The 15,376-nt window shown below is 41.1% G+C and overlaps 1 protein-coding gene across 3 annotated transcripts in view; it reads left to right on the top strand.

The window, feature by feature from the left end:
* The window catches only part of LOC140491343 (lysine-specific demethylase 2B-like), a 171,393-nt gene that overhangs the window by 67,444 nt on the left and 88,573 nt on the right, over positions 1–15,376 (top strand). The window contains exons 4-6 of one of the 3 annotated variants that reach the window (XM_072589382.1): positions 257–343; positions 2,875–3,090; positions 14,179–14,217. In XM_072589382.1, coding sequence (XP_072445483.1) covers positions 257–343; positions 2,875–3,090; positions 14,179–14,217 — 342 coding nt within the window. The remainder of the gene's footprint in view (positions 1–256; positions 344–2,874; positions 3,091–14,178; positions 14,218–15,376) is intronic. The other 2 variants (XM_072589384.1, XM_072589383.1) reach the window with 2 other exon arrangements.

Consider the following 15,376-nt stretch of genomic DNA (forward strand, 5'->3'; position numbering starts at 1 on the left):
GCCACCCACACTGGAGTGGGTTGCAAATAGTGTTAACATGTTCGACAACTGTACTTTGCACTACAAAATTTCCTTCAACCAAAATATGCCTCTTTTTATTTCTTTGAAAAAATCACTAATTGCTAACTATTTGCCTGGTATGTATTATTGACATTTGACCGATCTTGATGACTTGCTTCAGTTATCTAGCTATTTTCGATCTAAAATGTTTGATTCATGTATGTGTATAATACGTTAATGTTCTTTTTAACATCAGGTGGAGGAGTCTGAAGGGCTTATAAATGATGAGTTGCCAAATTGCTGGGAATGTCCAAAATGTAACCAGGAAGGAAAAACAGGCAAAGTAAGTGTTGATGAAGTAATTATTTTTTGAAAAGAAAGAAAATTTCTGATTGAAAGGAATTCTAAGCCTAACATAGAAAACTGAGGAAAGATTTGGACCTGAGTAATTTCTGTTCAGAAATTTATTTTAAGCTAGAAGTAATAGAAATTAATTCTGATTGCTCCGCAATTTTATACGTTTCTATGTTTCTACTATAAAATCTCCATTATCTTGTATAATGGAGGGAAGTTCTCATCTTTCTGTCTCTTCCTTCCCCACTAACACCCCACTTTCATGCACCCTGGCTCTTTGCTCCTTCCCTCCATTTTATAGATCTGCAATAAACCAAATTGAATATTTTATTAACTGACCATCTTGGGCTCTGAAAACGCAAAGGCATTTGGTTTGCCAAGTACACACATCACTAAATTCAATCATACAGTGTCCTCTTTCTATCTCTCTATCTTGTAATAACCAGATGATAAGGGGGTAACTTGGCTCCACTCTTTTTATTTTCCCCCATCTCAGTCAGTTGCAATAACAATTTTATTATTTAGCATACAGCTATTGCACTTCAACTAAAATGTTATATTAGTCAAAATTAAGGAGCCAATTTGGCAAAGTTTTATTGAGTGAAAGAAAAAGCATTTTATTACCTTCTAAACCTGAGAAAAAAATTAATAAAGTACAACATCAAACACATGTAACATTTTAAAAAGAAGTGTGTACCTGGTATAAACAGGAAGAATAAAGATTATGCACTTTTAAAGTTCTCTGAGTTGTTGAGTTGTTTAGATTTTAAAGTGAGATCCCAATTGTTTAACGGTCTCCTTAGCAGTGGTGAAGTTTGTAGGTACCTTTTGAATTCTCAGTGACTGGTAATTTCCTCAATTTGCTTTTTCTCTGGGTGTTGGCTGCAGAGATAATGACCAGAAATAGGGAAAGAGAAATGTTTAATTCCTGTCCTTTCTTTTTCCCTCTCTGCTGTGCTGCTGAGACACAGCTACTGAAATACATATACTGTATTCACAAGTTTGGCTCCATTGTCTAGTGAGGCCAACTGGCAGGTGTTCCTTTCAACACCTAATATGAGATTGTCATGCAGGTGTGAATTTGCAGTGGACGAAAAATTTCTGATGCTGGTTCAGTTGCTTTTTTTTCGAAGACTTTAGATAAAATAGACATTTAATTTGAGAATAGGGTTAGCCATTCAACACTGGACTTCAGTCTGTAGCCAGTGCTGGCTGCAACCAATTTAGATTCTGGATTAGTGGTGCTGGAAGAGCACAGCAGTTCAGGCAGCATCCAAGGAACAGCGAAATCGACGTTTCGGGCAAAAGCCCTTCATTTAGACCCAAGTTTCTTCTTTTTAAAAAAAGATTTCATCTACGAAAGATGTCAAATATAGTAGTCAGATAATGGATGTTTACATTTGATACTCCATGTTTATCACTATTATCACACACTCTATTTCTACCTATCTATGTATGACTGAAACACTACTTCCAAAATTATTTGGGGACCTGGATAGCAGTAGAAATTCTAAACAAAATCACTTGTAACCAAATCTACTCAGATGGGCTTGGCCAGTACTGAAGTAATTCCTGTAAGGTTCCATGACATTGATGATTGATCTGCCATCTTATAACCTAGATGGGTGATCTTGTCACTGGACTCTTTTTTTCCACCCACCCCTCCCCGACAAGGTGCTTGAGACCTGCATTGGTCAATCTGAAGATGTCACGTTACCCCATACTAGATTTCAGTTGTATTCATCTTTACATTAGTGTTATTTTTATGGAGCTGTTTATAGAACTTGTATTAGCATGTTGAGTACTGTAAATATAATCTAAACGCACAAAAGAACAGTTGTATACAGTCATACAGCATGGCAACAGGCACTTTGGTCCAACCAGTCCATTCCAAACATAATCCCAAACTAAACTAATCCCATCTGCCTGCTCCTGGCCCATATCCCTCCCAACCTTTCCTACTCATGTACTTATCCAAATGTCTTTTAAACGTTGTAATTGTGCTCACATCCACTATTTCCTCAGCAAGTTCATTCCATTCATGAACCACCCTCTGTGTAAAAAAAAAATTGCCCCCAAGTCTTTGTTTTAAATCTCTCTCCTCTAACCTTAAATATTAGAGTCTTGAAATCCCCCTTCCTACTATTAACTCTGTCTATACCTCATTATTTTATAAACTTCTATCAGGTGTCTTAGGTATACCTAAAGGATTGTAATTTTAGAATTAGTTTTGAGGAAGTAAATGTGGCATGGTTATGCACTATTTAAAAACAAAAACCTGGATTAAGCCAAGCACATGCTAATGGTACGATACGTGCATAGTCTTTGTTTTAAAGAAAATGTGACTTTGAAAGTACTGTTGCGACATTTGTAGCTTTGTACTTAAACAAAACACAAAGGGACAAATGCATTTAAAGTAAATACATGTAGACCACATACCACACCAGGCAGCGCAGCGCAAGCTTCTCTGCAATCGCGGGTGGTAATGTGCGTTTATTCCCATTTCCGATCTTCATGCAGAAGAGAGGCCCTGGGTTTAAATTCGCCTCCAATCTTCCTGGGTCTCTCTTAAAGGAGTTTAAAGAAGGTGAAGATGGAGGGAGACGAAAATCTGAAGACCTTGGACGTCCAAAAGTGGAGGAATATCATCCTAACAGAAGGAAATCTGATGATGGTCTGGGACTCAAACGAAGAAAAGAAAAAGATTTACCAACTGATTTGGGTCCAAGTAAAAAGGTATTGCAATTTTAAAAATATTATTGTTTGGTCTGGGATTTAAAAATTGTTAATACTTGGTGGCATTTTACATCTTAAGTACTCAGCCTGGTACAAACTTAAAGAATTCCCCCCGATGTATGGGCATTGCTATGGAAAATATATTTGTTTACCAGCACAATATGTTAGTTTATAGGCAGAGAAATACTTCATGTAGGTTGTCATTTATGTTGTCTGTTGATTCTGTGATGTATTCCTATTGATACAGCAAATAGGACATGGAAGTACTTGTTTTTATCTTTAATTATTGTACTGCACAATATAGTGTTCTGAACTGGAATATTAAATAATCAATTTGAACATAGTATTGTGCAAATATTGTCATGGAATTCTGTGTCCAAGTGTGGAAGTAATGCAATTATGGGTTGATTTGGGTGTTTAATAAATTGGATAAAGATGGACGATTGCAATTGTTCAGTCACTTGAAATGGTGAATTCAATGAAGTGAAACAGGGTTTTAGAAAGTTTTGAATTGTGAAATTTAATTTTTTTCATATCAAAATGATTTTTGAATAGACATCTTAGTCAGTGCAAACTGCAGTCTTTTTATTTGTTCCTTTTTGTGGCATTAAATATAAAGTAATTTGCCCAAGTGGACTGTATTTAGTAACATGGCTTTTTTAGAAAATAGTTGAAGCCTTGCAGTGCTGATTCTGGGCGTTCTAAAACCTTTTGAATTTTGTCCATAAAGGCAGAATGTAACAAAGGAGGACACAATAACACTTAAAGTACTTCAATTTAATATCATTTTAAATTTAGTTTTGTGATGACATGCCAATATTTATCAAATATGAATTTATTGTCAATAAATATACATTGCACAAAGTGAATTGATGTTAAACCTACCAGCTGGTATGTACAAAGGAGAAGAGGTGAACAAATGTAACACTCTATAAGGCAGTGGATGGGCTATAATAATTCAGTGGACGAATTAACCCAGAGATTAACACCAATACAATAACTCACAGATGAATACATGAGCATCCAGAATCATGCAACTTTAGACAATTCGTTAAATATCTGGTACATGTGCATATGGCTGTTTTGTGAAAGGAGTTTTTGCAGAGACGTGCAAGAAAATATGACCATTCGTTTTTAACAAAAATCTTTTCTGAAATCTTTGTGGAATATTCACATTCACTTGGGTGCAATTGACATTGATTTCGCTGCTCGTTGGATGCTGCCTGAACTGCTGTGCTCTTCCAGCACCACTAATCCTGCAATTGACATTGTCCAAACCACTTATTTTTCCTACTGGCATGATTTGGTCTAGCTTTGAGTCTTCAATAGTTGTACCCTGATTCGGACTGAAGTCTGTTTCTCATCAAAACTTGAATCACAACAGCCATATCTGGATTGTTAGCCAAGCTTGACAGTAAATGTTTCTCAAATTTATCAAGAATTAAATAGAACCAAAAATGGAGTAAGTGATGCCAAAATGCCATTTTAAAGGATAAGATTTAAATTGTGCAACTTGCAGAAATTCTACAGCTTGAAAGTTGTGCTTTTTTTTTAAACTATCGAGTTGTACTAGAATTGTACAGACGCAGGAATGCTCTCTGCTTGTCACACCTCTGCTGACTCTTTGAAAAAGTAATGCAATTACTACACTTCGTCTGCATCCCTACTGCTTCTCCCAGCCAATAATAAAGCTTAGCCTACATTAGGCTGCATTTTATTCTCTCTCTCTCTCTCTCTCTCTCTCTCTCTCTCTCTCTCTCTCTCTCTCTCTCTCTCTCTCTCTCTCTCTCTCACTCTCTCTAACAAATGACCCCAACCATTCATTACTTGCTTTCAGGCATTCTATTGGATTCTGCTTTGAAAATTGCACTTACTGTGTATTAAAAAGCCTTTGGGGTGGAGCAGTTCCTGCAGAGCATCTGAGACCTATGTGAACAGGATAAATAACAATCTTATTTAATGGTTCTTTTAATTGATTTGTTCAATCAGTTTTTCCCAAACATGTTCTCAATGTGGCCCCATTTTCATATGACCCAAGAGTAAGTTTGTGCGATTTTCAGTGGGATGTGTCGGTTTGGGAGGAGAGAGAGTAGGTTTGTGAGTTTGTCATTGAGCAGATTCTGTCTGTTGGAAAATATGTCTGGGTTGTGAAGGAAAAACTATATATTTGCAGCCTATTTGCACCAGGAGTCAGGCCTCAAAAGCCTGTACATTAGGCTATGCCCTTCATTAGAAAGCATGATTTAAAGGGACCTCACAGTTTCTGTTAGTTTCATGATAGCCATTGCTGCCTTATACTTTCCAGATCCAAAATGTAGTCTTGCTATACCACTGAGAGTCAGGACTCACCGTTTTGAGTTATAAGGAATTGAGGGTATGCATTCACGACTCTAATTGGCACTTTCTGCTTCAATGTCAAACCAGGTACAGAAAGCAAAACTCGAGGGAAGAAAGGTGAGTTTGAGAGGCATGTAAAAAATTAAGAGATTTTACTTGAATCTTTCCTCTTAAAGCTTCAACAATAACTGAAATATGGGACCCTACTTGTAAAGGTTTAGTTTTAGTGGATAGTACCAACAAGTAAAATTATCATTGCATTAACTTATCATGGAATGGGTAAGCCCTAAGTCTTCCTGCTGAGTTTAATGTCATGTGGATTGCAATTACATTCCTTTCATTTATTTCAATGACGAATTTTGGTAAGACTTTCAGTGAAGCTTCAGAATACAAAGAAATTTTACCAAAACTTACTCATTTCTGTTTAGCTGCATGTTTATCTGATTTACACTTCCATACTTCTGTTATCTGCGTTATAACCAAAATTGGGGCCTGGAATATAAAAGGGTGAGATTTATCAAAGTTGTGAATGCTGTTCATAACAGTAAACTCTATCTTTAGGTCAGGTTATCCCAAATCGGTCACAGTCCCAGTTTGGTCACAAAATGAGATTATGGGGCAGCAACAATGGCTGCCATGGAGCTGGAATTGAACTTAACGGGTGTGAGGCCCTTTAAATCCTTACATTTTCTATAGATGGGATGGTCCAATGGACGGATCCTTGAGGCTGATTCTTTGTGCAAATAAAGCTGTGAAAAGGTAAGTTTATGTTTTCTTTTTTTAAAAAAGCCTGCAGTTAAAACACTGGCCAGCAACGAAAGCTGTCGAACAGCTGAAGGCCACTGCTGCTCACTTGCCGACTCAAAAACTCATATCCCTCAACTTTTCACTTTTGAAGGGGAACAAGAAATCTGGGACTTGAAAGTGGAGGCAGTGGGAAAAGCTTGTTTTACATGATCAACAAAATTTGCATTTCGAAGAGCTTGAAAGGGAAAGGTGAATTAATCTGGGCCACTGTCTTGAAGAATTGCTTAATATAATTGTTGTTGTATAATGTCACCACTACCATTGTAGTAAATAAGTGAATCTCCAAGTTAAACGTCGAATGGAAATGTCCTTTTTATAAATGATGTAGTAGTACACTAAGAGAATGACTGACTGACTGACTGACTGGAAAGCTGCGTTCAATATGCACACAGAAGAAGAACAGTGCTTCTAAAAGCTAAAATTCTTAATACATGAGAGATGAACTCTTTTATTTATGACATTGCCCAGACTTAGCACAGAATATTGTATGAATGCAATGTACTGTTCATTGGTGTTGTGAACTTGAAATTGCATATATTCAAGAAATACGTTTTCTTTTACAATAGTTGAAGAATTTTCATGGCCAGAATTAAAATTGAAGTTGAAAATATGCTAGAGCACTGATGATGAGGTCTGTGCATGATTCTAAAGCATTTGGATCTGTTTTTCAAATGAACTTTTATCTAACAAGACAAAGGGCTGCTATGTTTTATGAAGTATACTATAAAGCAGTTGCTGTTTTGTCTTTGTGCATTCTGTCCATTGCATTGTTTTTTCCAAAAGTAGTGTACCGGTGCTTCATGTGATGGCATGATGCACACCAACTTTGAAGGAAAATGAAGAGAAATTGCAAATCTGTGACCATTTCAATCTTGAATATTCATGCCAGCAGTTTGCTTGTCTATAGGATGTTCTTCCCATTCTGTCAAAATTAATATATCATAAAATACTGTTGAATCTTTGTCCCACATGCTGCTACTTTCACCGTAGGTGATCATGAGCATTGGTACACCTGTTCTGTTACATATTCATAAAGCCTAACTGTCTCTGAAAGGAAAAATTTGTATTTATAGAGTACTGTATTTCCACAGGATGGTCCACAGCATTTTGAAAATGCAGCCACTGTTATATATGCAAATACAGTGGGCAATTTGCACATGCCCAAGTTCTCAAAACAGCAAACAAATGAATGCTGAGTTAATGTCTTTGGCAGTTTCAATTGACAGATTAATATTGAGTAAGAGAACTGTCATTTCACTCACTGCTACAGACTCGATTCCAGCTAACTAAACAAGCAGGCAACTGAAACAATCAGCTTTTCGATTTAGATGTTAAACTGTTCGGATGTTTCCCTCCTTGGGTGGATAGGAACAATCCTATGGTGCTTAAGTCTAGTGCTTCATCTCCAGACCTTATCTAAACTCTTATTTAATCTCATCTACTCTTTCTAAATAATTTCCAAATTACATTTGGATGTTAAGGGACTATTGTCTGTTATAATGATGTTCATCAGTATCTTGCCATAAAATATTATTTTAGTCCTGATTTTTCTGTTAAAAGAACTCCAACAGATTAAAGCTGGTGTCCCTTCCTTCACAAACTTCAAAAATCTGGAATGATAGGAGACTAAGAATATTTCGATAACAATGGAACATTAAAGACAGACTATTGATTTTGAGGCATTTTGCCGGTTTGATGGTGAGGATGGGGTTAGAGTGGAGGGCTGTGTGTTGTGAGGGTGAGAAGTTGGAGTGGGTGCCACGTCCTGAGATAAACTCGCTACTACAGCCACATCTCTTTCCTCAGCACTTGCCTACGGAACCGACTGACCCTGCAAATTCACCCACTCCAACCTCTCACCCTCACAACACGCAGCCCTCCACTGCCTCCGCTCCAACCCCAACCTCACCATCAAAGTGGCAGACAAGGGAGGCGTGGTGGTAGTTTGGTGCACCGATCTTTACACCGCTGAAGCTAGGCGCCATCTCGCGGACATCTCCTCCTACTGCTCCCTTGACCATGACCCCACCTCACACCAACAAACCATCATCTCCCAGACCATCCATAACCTAATCACCTCAGGAGATCGCCCATCCACTGCCTCCAACCTCATAGTCCCACAACCCCGCACGGCCCGTTTCTACCTCCTACCCAAAATCCACAAATCCGACTGCCCTGGTCGACCCATTGTCTCAGCCTGCTCCTGCCCCACTGAACTCATCTCTGTATACCTCGACACTGTCCTGCCCCCCTTAGTCCAAGAACTCCCCACTATGTTCGGGACACCACCCACGCCCTCCACCACCTCCATGATTTTCGCTTCCATCTTCCGCAGCTGCACTGGCACCACCTCCCACATTTTCCTCATTACATCGATGATTGGTTGTATTGGTGCTACTTCATGCTCCCATGAGGAGGTTGAATAGTTCATCCACTTTACTAACACCTTCCACCCCGACCTCAAATTTACCTGGACCATCTCAGACTCCTCCCTCCCCTTCCTAGACCACTCCATTTCTATCTCGGGCAACTGACTCAACACGGACATTTACTACAAACTGACCGACTCCCACAGCTACCTAGATTACACCTCCTCCCACCCTGCCCCCTGTAAAAACGCCATCCCATATTCCCAATTCCTCCGCTTCCGCCTCATCTGCTCCCAGGAGGGACCAATTCCGCTACCGAACAACTACTTCAAAGACTGCAATTTCCCCTCTGACGTGGTCGACGACGCTCTCCACCACATCTCCTCCACTTCCCGCACCTCTGCCCTTGAACCCCGCCCCTCCAATCGCCACCAGGGCAGAACCCCACTGGTCCTCACCTTCCACCCCACCAACCTCCGGATACATCGTATCATCCTCCGTCATTTCCGCCACCTCCAGACAGAGCCACCACCAGGGATATATTTCCCTCTCCACCCCTTTCAGCATTCAGGAGACACCACTCCCTCCGTGACTCCCTCGTCAGGTCCACACCCCCCACCAACCCAAACTCCACTCCCGGCACCTTCCCCTGCAACAGCAAGAAGTGTAAAACTTGCACCCACACCTCCCTCCTCACCTCCCTCCAAGGCCCCAATGGATCCTTCTATATCCGTCGCAAATTCACTTGCACCTCCACACACATCATTTACTGTATCCGCTGCACCCAATGTGGTCTCCTCTACATTGGGGAGAAAAGCTGCCTACTTGCAGAACGTTTCAGGGAACACCTCTGGGACACCCGCACCAACCAATCCAACTGCCCCGTGGCTGAAAACTTTAGCTCCCCCTCCTACTCCGCCAATGACATGCAGGTCCTTGGCCTCCTCTATCGTCAGACCCTGGCCACATGACGCCTGGAGGAAGAGCGCCTCATCTTCTGCCTAGGAACCCTCCAACCACACAGGATGAATGTAGATTTCTCCAGCTTCCTCATTTCCCCATCCCCCCCCCACCTTATCTCAGTCCCAACCCTCGGATTCAGCACCGCCCTCTTGACCTGCAATCTTCTTCCCGAGCTGTCCGGCCTAACCCCCTCACCCTCCCCTCCTTCCACCTATCGTATTCCCAGTGCCCCTCCCCCAAATTCTCCCCCCCACCTTTTATCTCAGCCCGCTTGGCACACCAGCCTCATTCCTGAAGAAGGGCTTATGCCCAAAACGTCTATTCACCTGCTCCTCGGATGCTGCCTGGCCTGCTGTGTTTTTCCAGCACCACATTTTTCAACTCTGCCTCCACAGTGAGCTCTTCTTGCTGCTGTCAATGTTGATAAGTTCAAGAGGGAAGCCACAGAAATACATACCAGTTTGTCTTATGTTGGTTATCAGAAAGCTACTGGAGTCTATGGGCTGAATTTTTCCCAATATTGGCAAAATATCAATTTCAGGGAGTTTCATGGAGGATTTCACTCTGAGCTGTAACAAGTTATCTTGTGCGATTGTCCGTTGCTTTATTCATTATGTACCAAACCTCTCTACTGTACCATACTCCTGTTATTGTCACAAAGTTTGTACCACTGCAAAGTCTCTTCAAAGGACGCCCACTTTCAAGAAGTTCTCTGCCTCCCTCAGATGTGCACTCAATGAGTCCCTTTCTCACTTCCACAAGGCCATGACCTCTTCAGCCCTGCAGCTCTTTGACCACACCATGAAACAAACTGGCTACTACAGTCACGTGACTTTTCAGCTATCCCTACCTCACTATCTGCCCCCTCTCCACCCAAACCACACCCCCACCCTTTATCTGCAGTTCCTCTTACACCCACTCCTAGTCCTGAAGAAGGCTTACACCTGAAACGTTGACTTCTCCATCTCTTAATGCTGCCTGGCTTGCTTTGTTCTTCCAGCCTCCTGCTTGCCTACATTGTGCACTCACCAGCAATGAAGTGCTTGTTGCTGTCTCGAACATCCAGGTTTCCTGCCAATGCTGCAGTACTTAAAGCCCTGCTCTGCATCTGCATCTGGTCCATTGTTACAAGTCAGGAATTACCTTTCTATCACAGTTCAGTATGGGCAGAATTGCTTCAGCGATTGCTGATAGATATAAGTTGGCAGCCCACTTTGCTGACTTATCACCTGGAGATCCTGGAGATGGGATAGAGGAGGCTCATCCTCTTTGCTCTCTGGTAGAGAAAATCACAACGAGGACCGTGCCAGCCTGGCTTGAAGTGGCCACCTGAGAGTGTGCAGTTTCCCATGTCCAGAGGAATGCTGAGCAATGCCACAAGAAGATTAATGATCTGTGCTTTGCAAAGGTAAATGACACCATCTTCTCTCTCTTTCTTCACACTCACTCTAACTCTGTACTGCTCTCACCTCCCACCAAAGCTCAAGATCCACCACTTTCATTTTTATATGCACCATCTAAGCTTTCCGGTCTTCTGCACTTTGTACTCACTCATTTGGAGCACATCACTACCTTTCCCCCACCTACACCAGCACTAACATCTGTGCCAGTCACTCCCATCTTGCTCAATCCCTTCTTTTATATCATTGCAGGAGAAAACAGCACATAATCGGACAGAGATGGCCAAAGCAAGTAGTGGGATGCCTGACATTTGTCTTCTCACCCCACACAAGGAGAGAAACTTGAGCTTGAGGAAAAGAATAAAGACTTCCACGTCCAGGCAACCAAGTAAGGTTGATTGACCCTCCCATTACCATCACTGTAAATGGATTCTTAACATGTTTAAGATTCTACTCCTATTTTGCAATAATTCCCACTCTTTTTATCTGCAGGCACTAGTGGCATTCTCACATGCTGTTCCCTGAATACAGCAGTCACTCCAGCCAACACTGCAACCACCTGTTCTGAAGAAGAAACCACAGACCCCTCAGGAGGCAGCACTGGCAAGGTTGTCCCTGCATCCTATCAGCTCTGAAACTGATACCTCAGTGGTATCTGATGTTTCAGCTGGATTTGAAGCAGGAAGACATCACTGGCACATCTCCGCAGCTGCCTGAGGAAGAAATACCACAGGTTGCTAGATCCCGGAGGCCTACTAGAGATGAGGCATCTACTCCGCCCAAGGCAAGAGAAGACCTCAAGCTATTGGTCATTAGTAACTTTATTAAAATGCAAAGTCACAGGAGCAGTAGGCAGGTTTGTCAGAGGCAATTGGCAAACTGGATTGAAGATTGGAGGAGTCTGTTAATGCCTTTGGTACCATGCTGACACGGGCCTGCATGTGTCTGACTGTCTGCGTGAACAGTTGACGATTGCCACGGACAGCCAAGTCCAGCATTCGGAGCATCAATCAGATATGCACAGCATTGCTCTAACCATTGGTGCTCAGCAACAATGGCAAAGCAACTGGGTGATGAGGGACCTTGACCTCATTCTAGGTACCTCTTCCTCATGAGGAAGCAGGTTGATGTCAGTAGGCTGTTAATCCGAAAAGGTGCCAAAAACAGTCTCCCAGAAAGCTTCTCTTGAGACATGTGAAAAGGTGTCCAGCACCAACACCACCCCTCCAACCCCCCCCCCCCCCCCCCCCCCGCCCCCCCACTTTGCCTGCAAAACAGAACCCTGTACAATTTCAAGTTGAGGGTGAGTCTGCATCTTGCAGGACACCCTCTGAGCATGTCTGAGCCTTCTATCCACAAATTCCCTCAGATTTTCGCAACCAAAACTCCATGACGAACATACACCCTCCACCTCATCAACAGATGCCAAGACTGCACCTAGACGTCGTGGGAGTGAAGAGAAAAAGAACACCCATTTGAGGCCACGTAGGTGGCATGAATGAAACTTTATTGTAAATAGCAAAACAAATAAATATATTCTAAATGTGTGTTCACTTTTCATTATCAACTATGTGATCAACTGTAATTGTCACTGCAGCTGCAAGAGTGAAGTTAGAGATGCTCACCATCTTTAGAACCGTATGGTGTTCTAACCCTATCTAAATGGTAGCATCCTAAATATAGCATTAAATTTAGTCATGACTGAATGAGGGAGCATCTGATGTTGTGAAACCTTCCATCACTTTGTAACCTTAACTTTGATTAAACAACAGGGAAAACAAAGAAAGAACAAACCAAACTATAAACTGTATTTGTAATTAGGATTAAGCAGGAAATTGCTGGTCTCTGCAGCATCAATACATTTACAGTCCGTGAAAGATGACTTCACAGAACTCTGTTCCATTGAAAATGATTGTCAAACAAGTCCTGGCCAAGATGATCTTTCTGCCTTGGAGTGCAGGTTCATAACTCCTTGAAAGTGGAGTTGCAGGTAGATAGGATAGTGAAGGCGGCGTTTGGTATGCTTTCCTTTATTGGTCAGAGTATTGAGTACAAGAGTTGGGAGGTCATGTTGCGGCTGTACAGGACATTGGTTAGGCCACTGTTGGAATATTGCGTGCAATTCCGGTCACCTTCCTATCGGAAAGATGTTGCAAAACTTGAAAGGTTTCGGAAAGATTTTACAAGGATGTTGCCAGGTTTGGAAGATTTGAGCTATAAGGAGAGGCTGAACAGGCTAGGACTGTTTTCCCTGGAGCGTTGGAGGCTGAGGGGTGACCGTATGGAAGTTTATAAAGTAATGAGCGGCATGGATAGGATAAATAGACAAAGTCTTTTCCCTGGGGTGGGGATGTCCAGAACTAGAGGGCATAGGCTTAGGGTGAGAGGGGAAAGATGTAAAAGACACCTGAGGGGCAATGTTTTCACACAGGGTGGTACGTGTATGAATGAGCTGCCAAAGAAAGTGGTGGCAGCTAGTACAATTGCAGCATTTAAAAGGCATCTGCATGGGTAAATGAATAGGAAAGGTTTGGAGGGATATGGGCCTCAGGCTGGCAGGTGGAAATAGATTAGGTTGGGATATCTGGTCGGCATGGACGAGTTGGACCGAAGGGTCTGTTTCCGTGTTGTACATCTCTAACTCTATGATGAACTTTCATTTCAACTCTGGCTTCAATACTGTGGCTTTTACAGATCCTCCTTGTCTATCATGTACCCTCAAACCTGGAGTGTTGCATCTGATTTTCAAGAAATCTAAGATGTGATAGGGTAGACTGAGAAAAACATGTTCCTTTGAGCATGGGAGTCTCTCACTTGGGAAAGTGTTTAAAAGATACAGCCAGATTTTTCAAGAGTGCAATTAGGAAATGTGGAAACGATAGTAGATGTTTGGAGTTCTCTTTTGAAAACAGCAGTTGATGTTAGAAAAATTGTTTAACTTTAAATCTGGAATTGATAGATCTCTTACCAAAGGTATTAAGGAATATGAGGCAGGTATCTGGAGTTAAGTCACATGATATCCATGATCTCAATTTCAAAACAGGCTTCATGTGTTCCTAATGTCTTCCTTTATTTAAAAATCAAAGATTATATTTACAATGCAAATGCCTGTCGGGCATTTCGGAAACATTGTATTCACTATATAAAACTATTCTTGTTACAGATCAATGATCAATTATATATTTTCATGGGTGTGTTTTTGTTCTCTTTAGCTAAGAGGTGGAAAGGATGACAAACTTCTAAAGAGGAAGGTAGGCAATGTTGCTCGATCTTAAAATTTGCATGCATGTAGTTTTGGTTTGTCTCTGTTAAAATGATCAAGTTTGTGAAATTTTTTTAACCAAGAAGCTTGAGTTTTTGGGTACATTTGTTCAGTTTTGAAGGTGCATGGCTGTGCGTTTCATGGACTCCAAACGGCAAGTCTATAACTTGACAAACTCCACAAAGGATGCCAGTTACGTTCAGTTTGTTCTCTTGGTTATTTTAGTACACCAGAAGTATTGCTGTGGTCAAATAATTTAGAAATATTCGTTTATATTTTTGATGTTTTGTTTTTTATTTCCTTAAATCCTGAATTCAGAGAGTTTCCTTCCTAACTAATAGTCTCTATAAATTGACTTGAGTATCTAATGAGTGCAAAGTTCTCTTATAATCACACTGGTGAATGGAGAGAATTTTCTGCTGAGCACCATCCTTAATTTTCTTTTTCTAATCATCTAGGCTGTCATCTTGAAGGCACTAACTTTGTTGCTGAAATTGATTTTTCTGCATCAGGCAATATTTTGATACTGTGTGACCATGTGTATGTGTTTTCATTTGCTTTGGATCAGTTAATAGAGATATTTGACATTTTTTGAGAATTTGCAGAATTCATAAGGTAATGACAGCCATTTTGTTGATTTTTAAATCTGGAGAATGTATTGGCAATCCCAGTATACTGACCTCTTGCTGCTTTAGTAAATCCTTCTTAAGCACGTGCCTTTCCATTTGTATCGTGCTGGATTGCCAACCACAGTTAAGATCCTGCTGGCTATACTGGAATACTTTCTCAGATTTACTTTTGAAATTAGTTAAATTTAAATTTGTTAATAGATGTAAGTTGTCATCCACTCTCCAAGATGAGGGCTGAGAGTGATGGAGGAAAGGAAAAGGCAAGTTCCCATTTTACGGCTGTAGCTGTTAAATTTTGATAAGTATTTAAAGGCTGAGTCTTTAAATTATTTCATGTGGGCTAGTAAATGCATAGGTGATGTGTTAGATAGTGGGGACTAGGGGTTGATGTGGTTATTGAGGAGTTGGTTAGGGTATTACACAGCTGATAGGCCAGGTTTCAAATTAAGATTTTCTGGGTAAGTGTCAAGATTTATCAAGTGTATCTAACCCAACGCTCTGCCCTAATTTACAACCACC

The sequence above is a fragment of the Chiloscyllium punctatum genome, chromosome 19, assembly GCF_047496795.1.
Source record: "Chiloscyllium punctatum isolate Juve2018m chromosome 19, sChiPun1.3, whole genome shotgun sequence".
Taxonomy (NCBI): domain Eukaryota; kingdom Metazoa; phylum Chordata; class Chondrichthyes; order Orectolobiformes; family Hemiscylliidae; genus Chiloscyllium; species Chiloscyllium punctatum.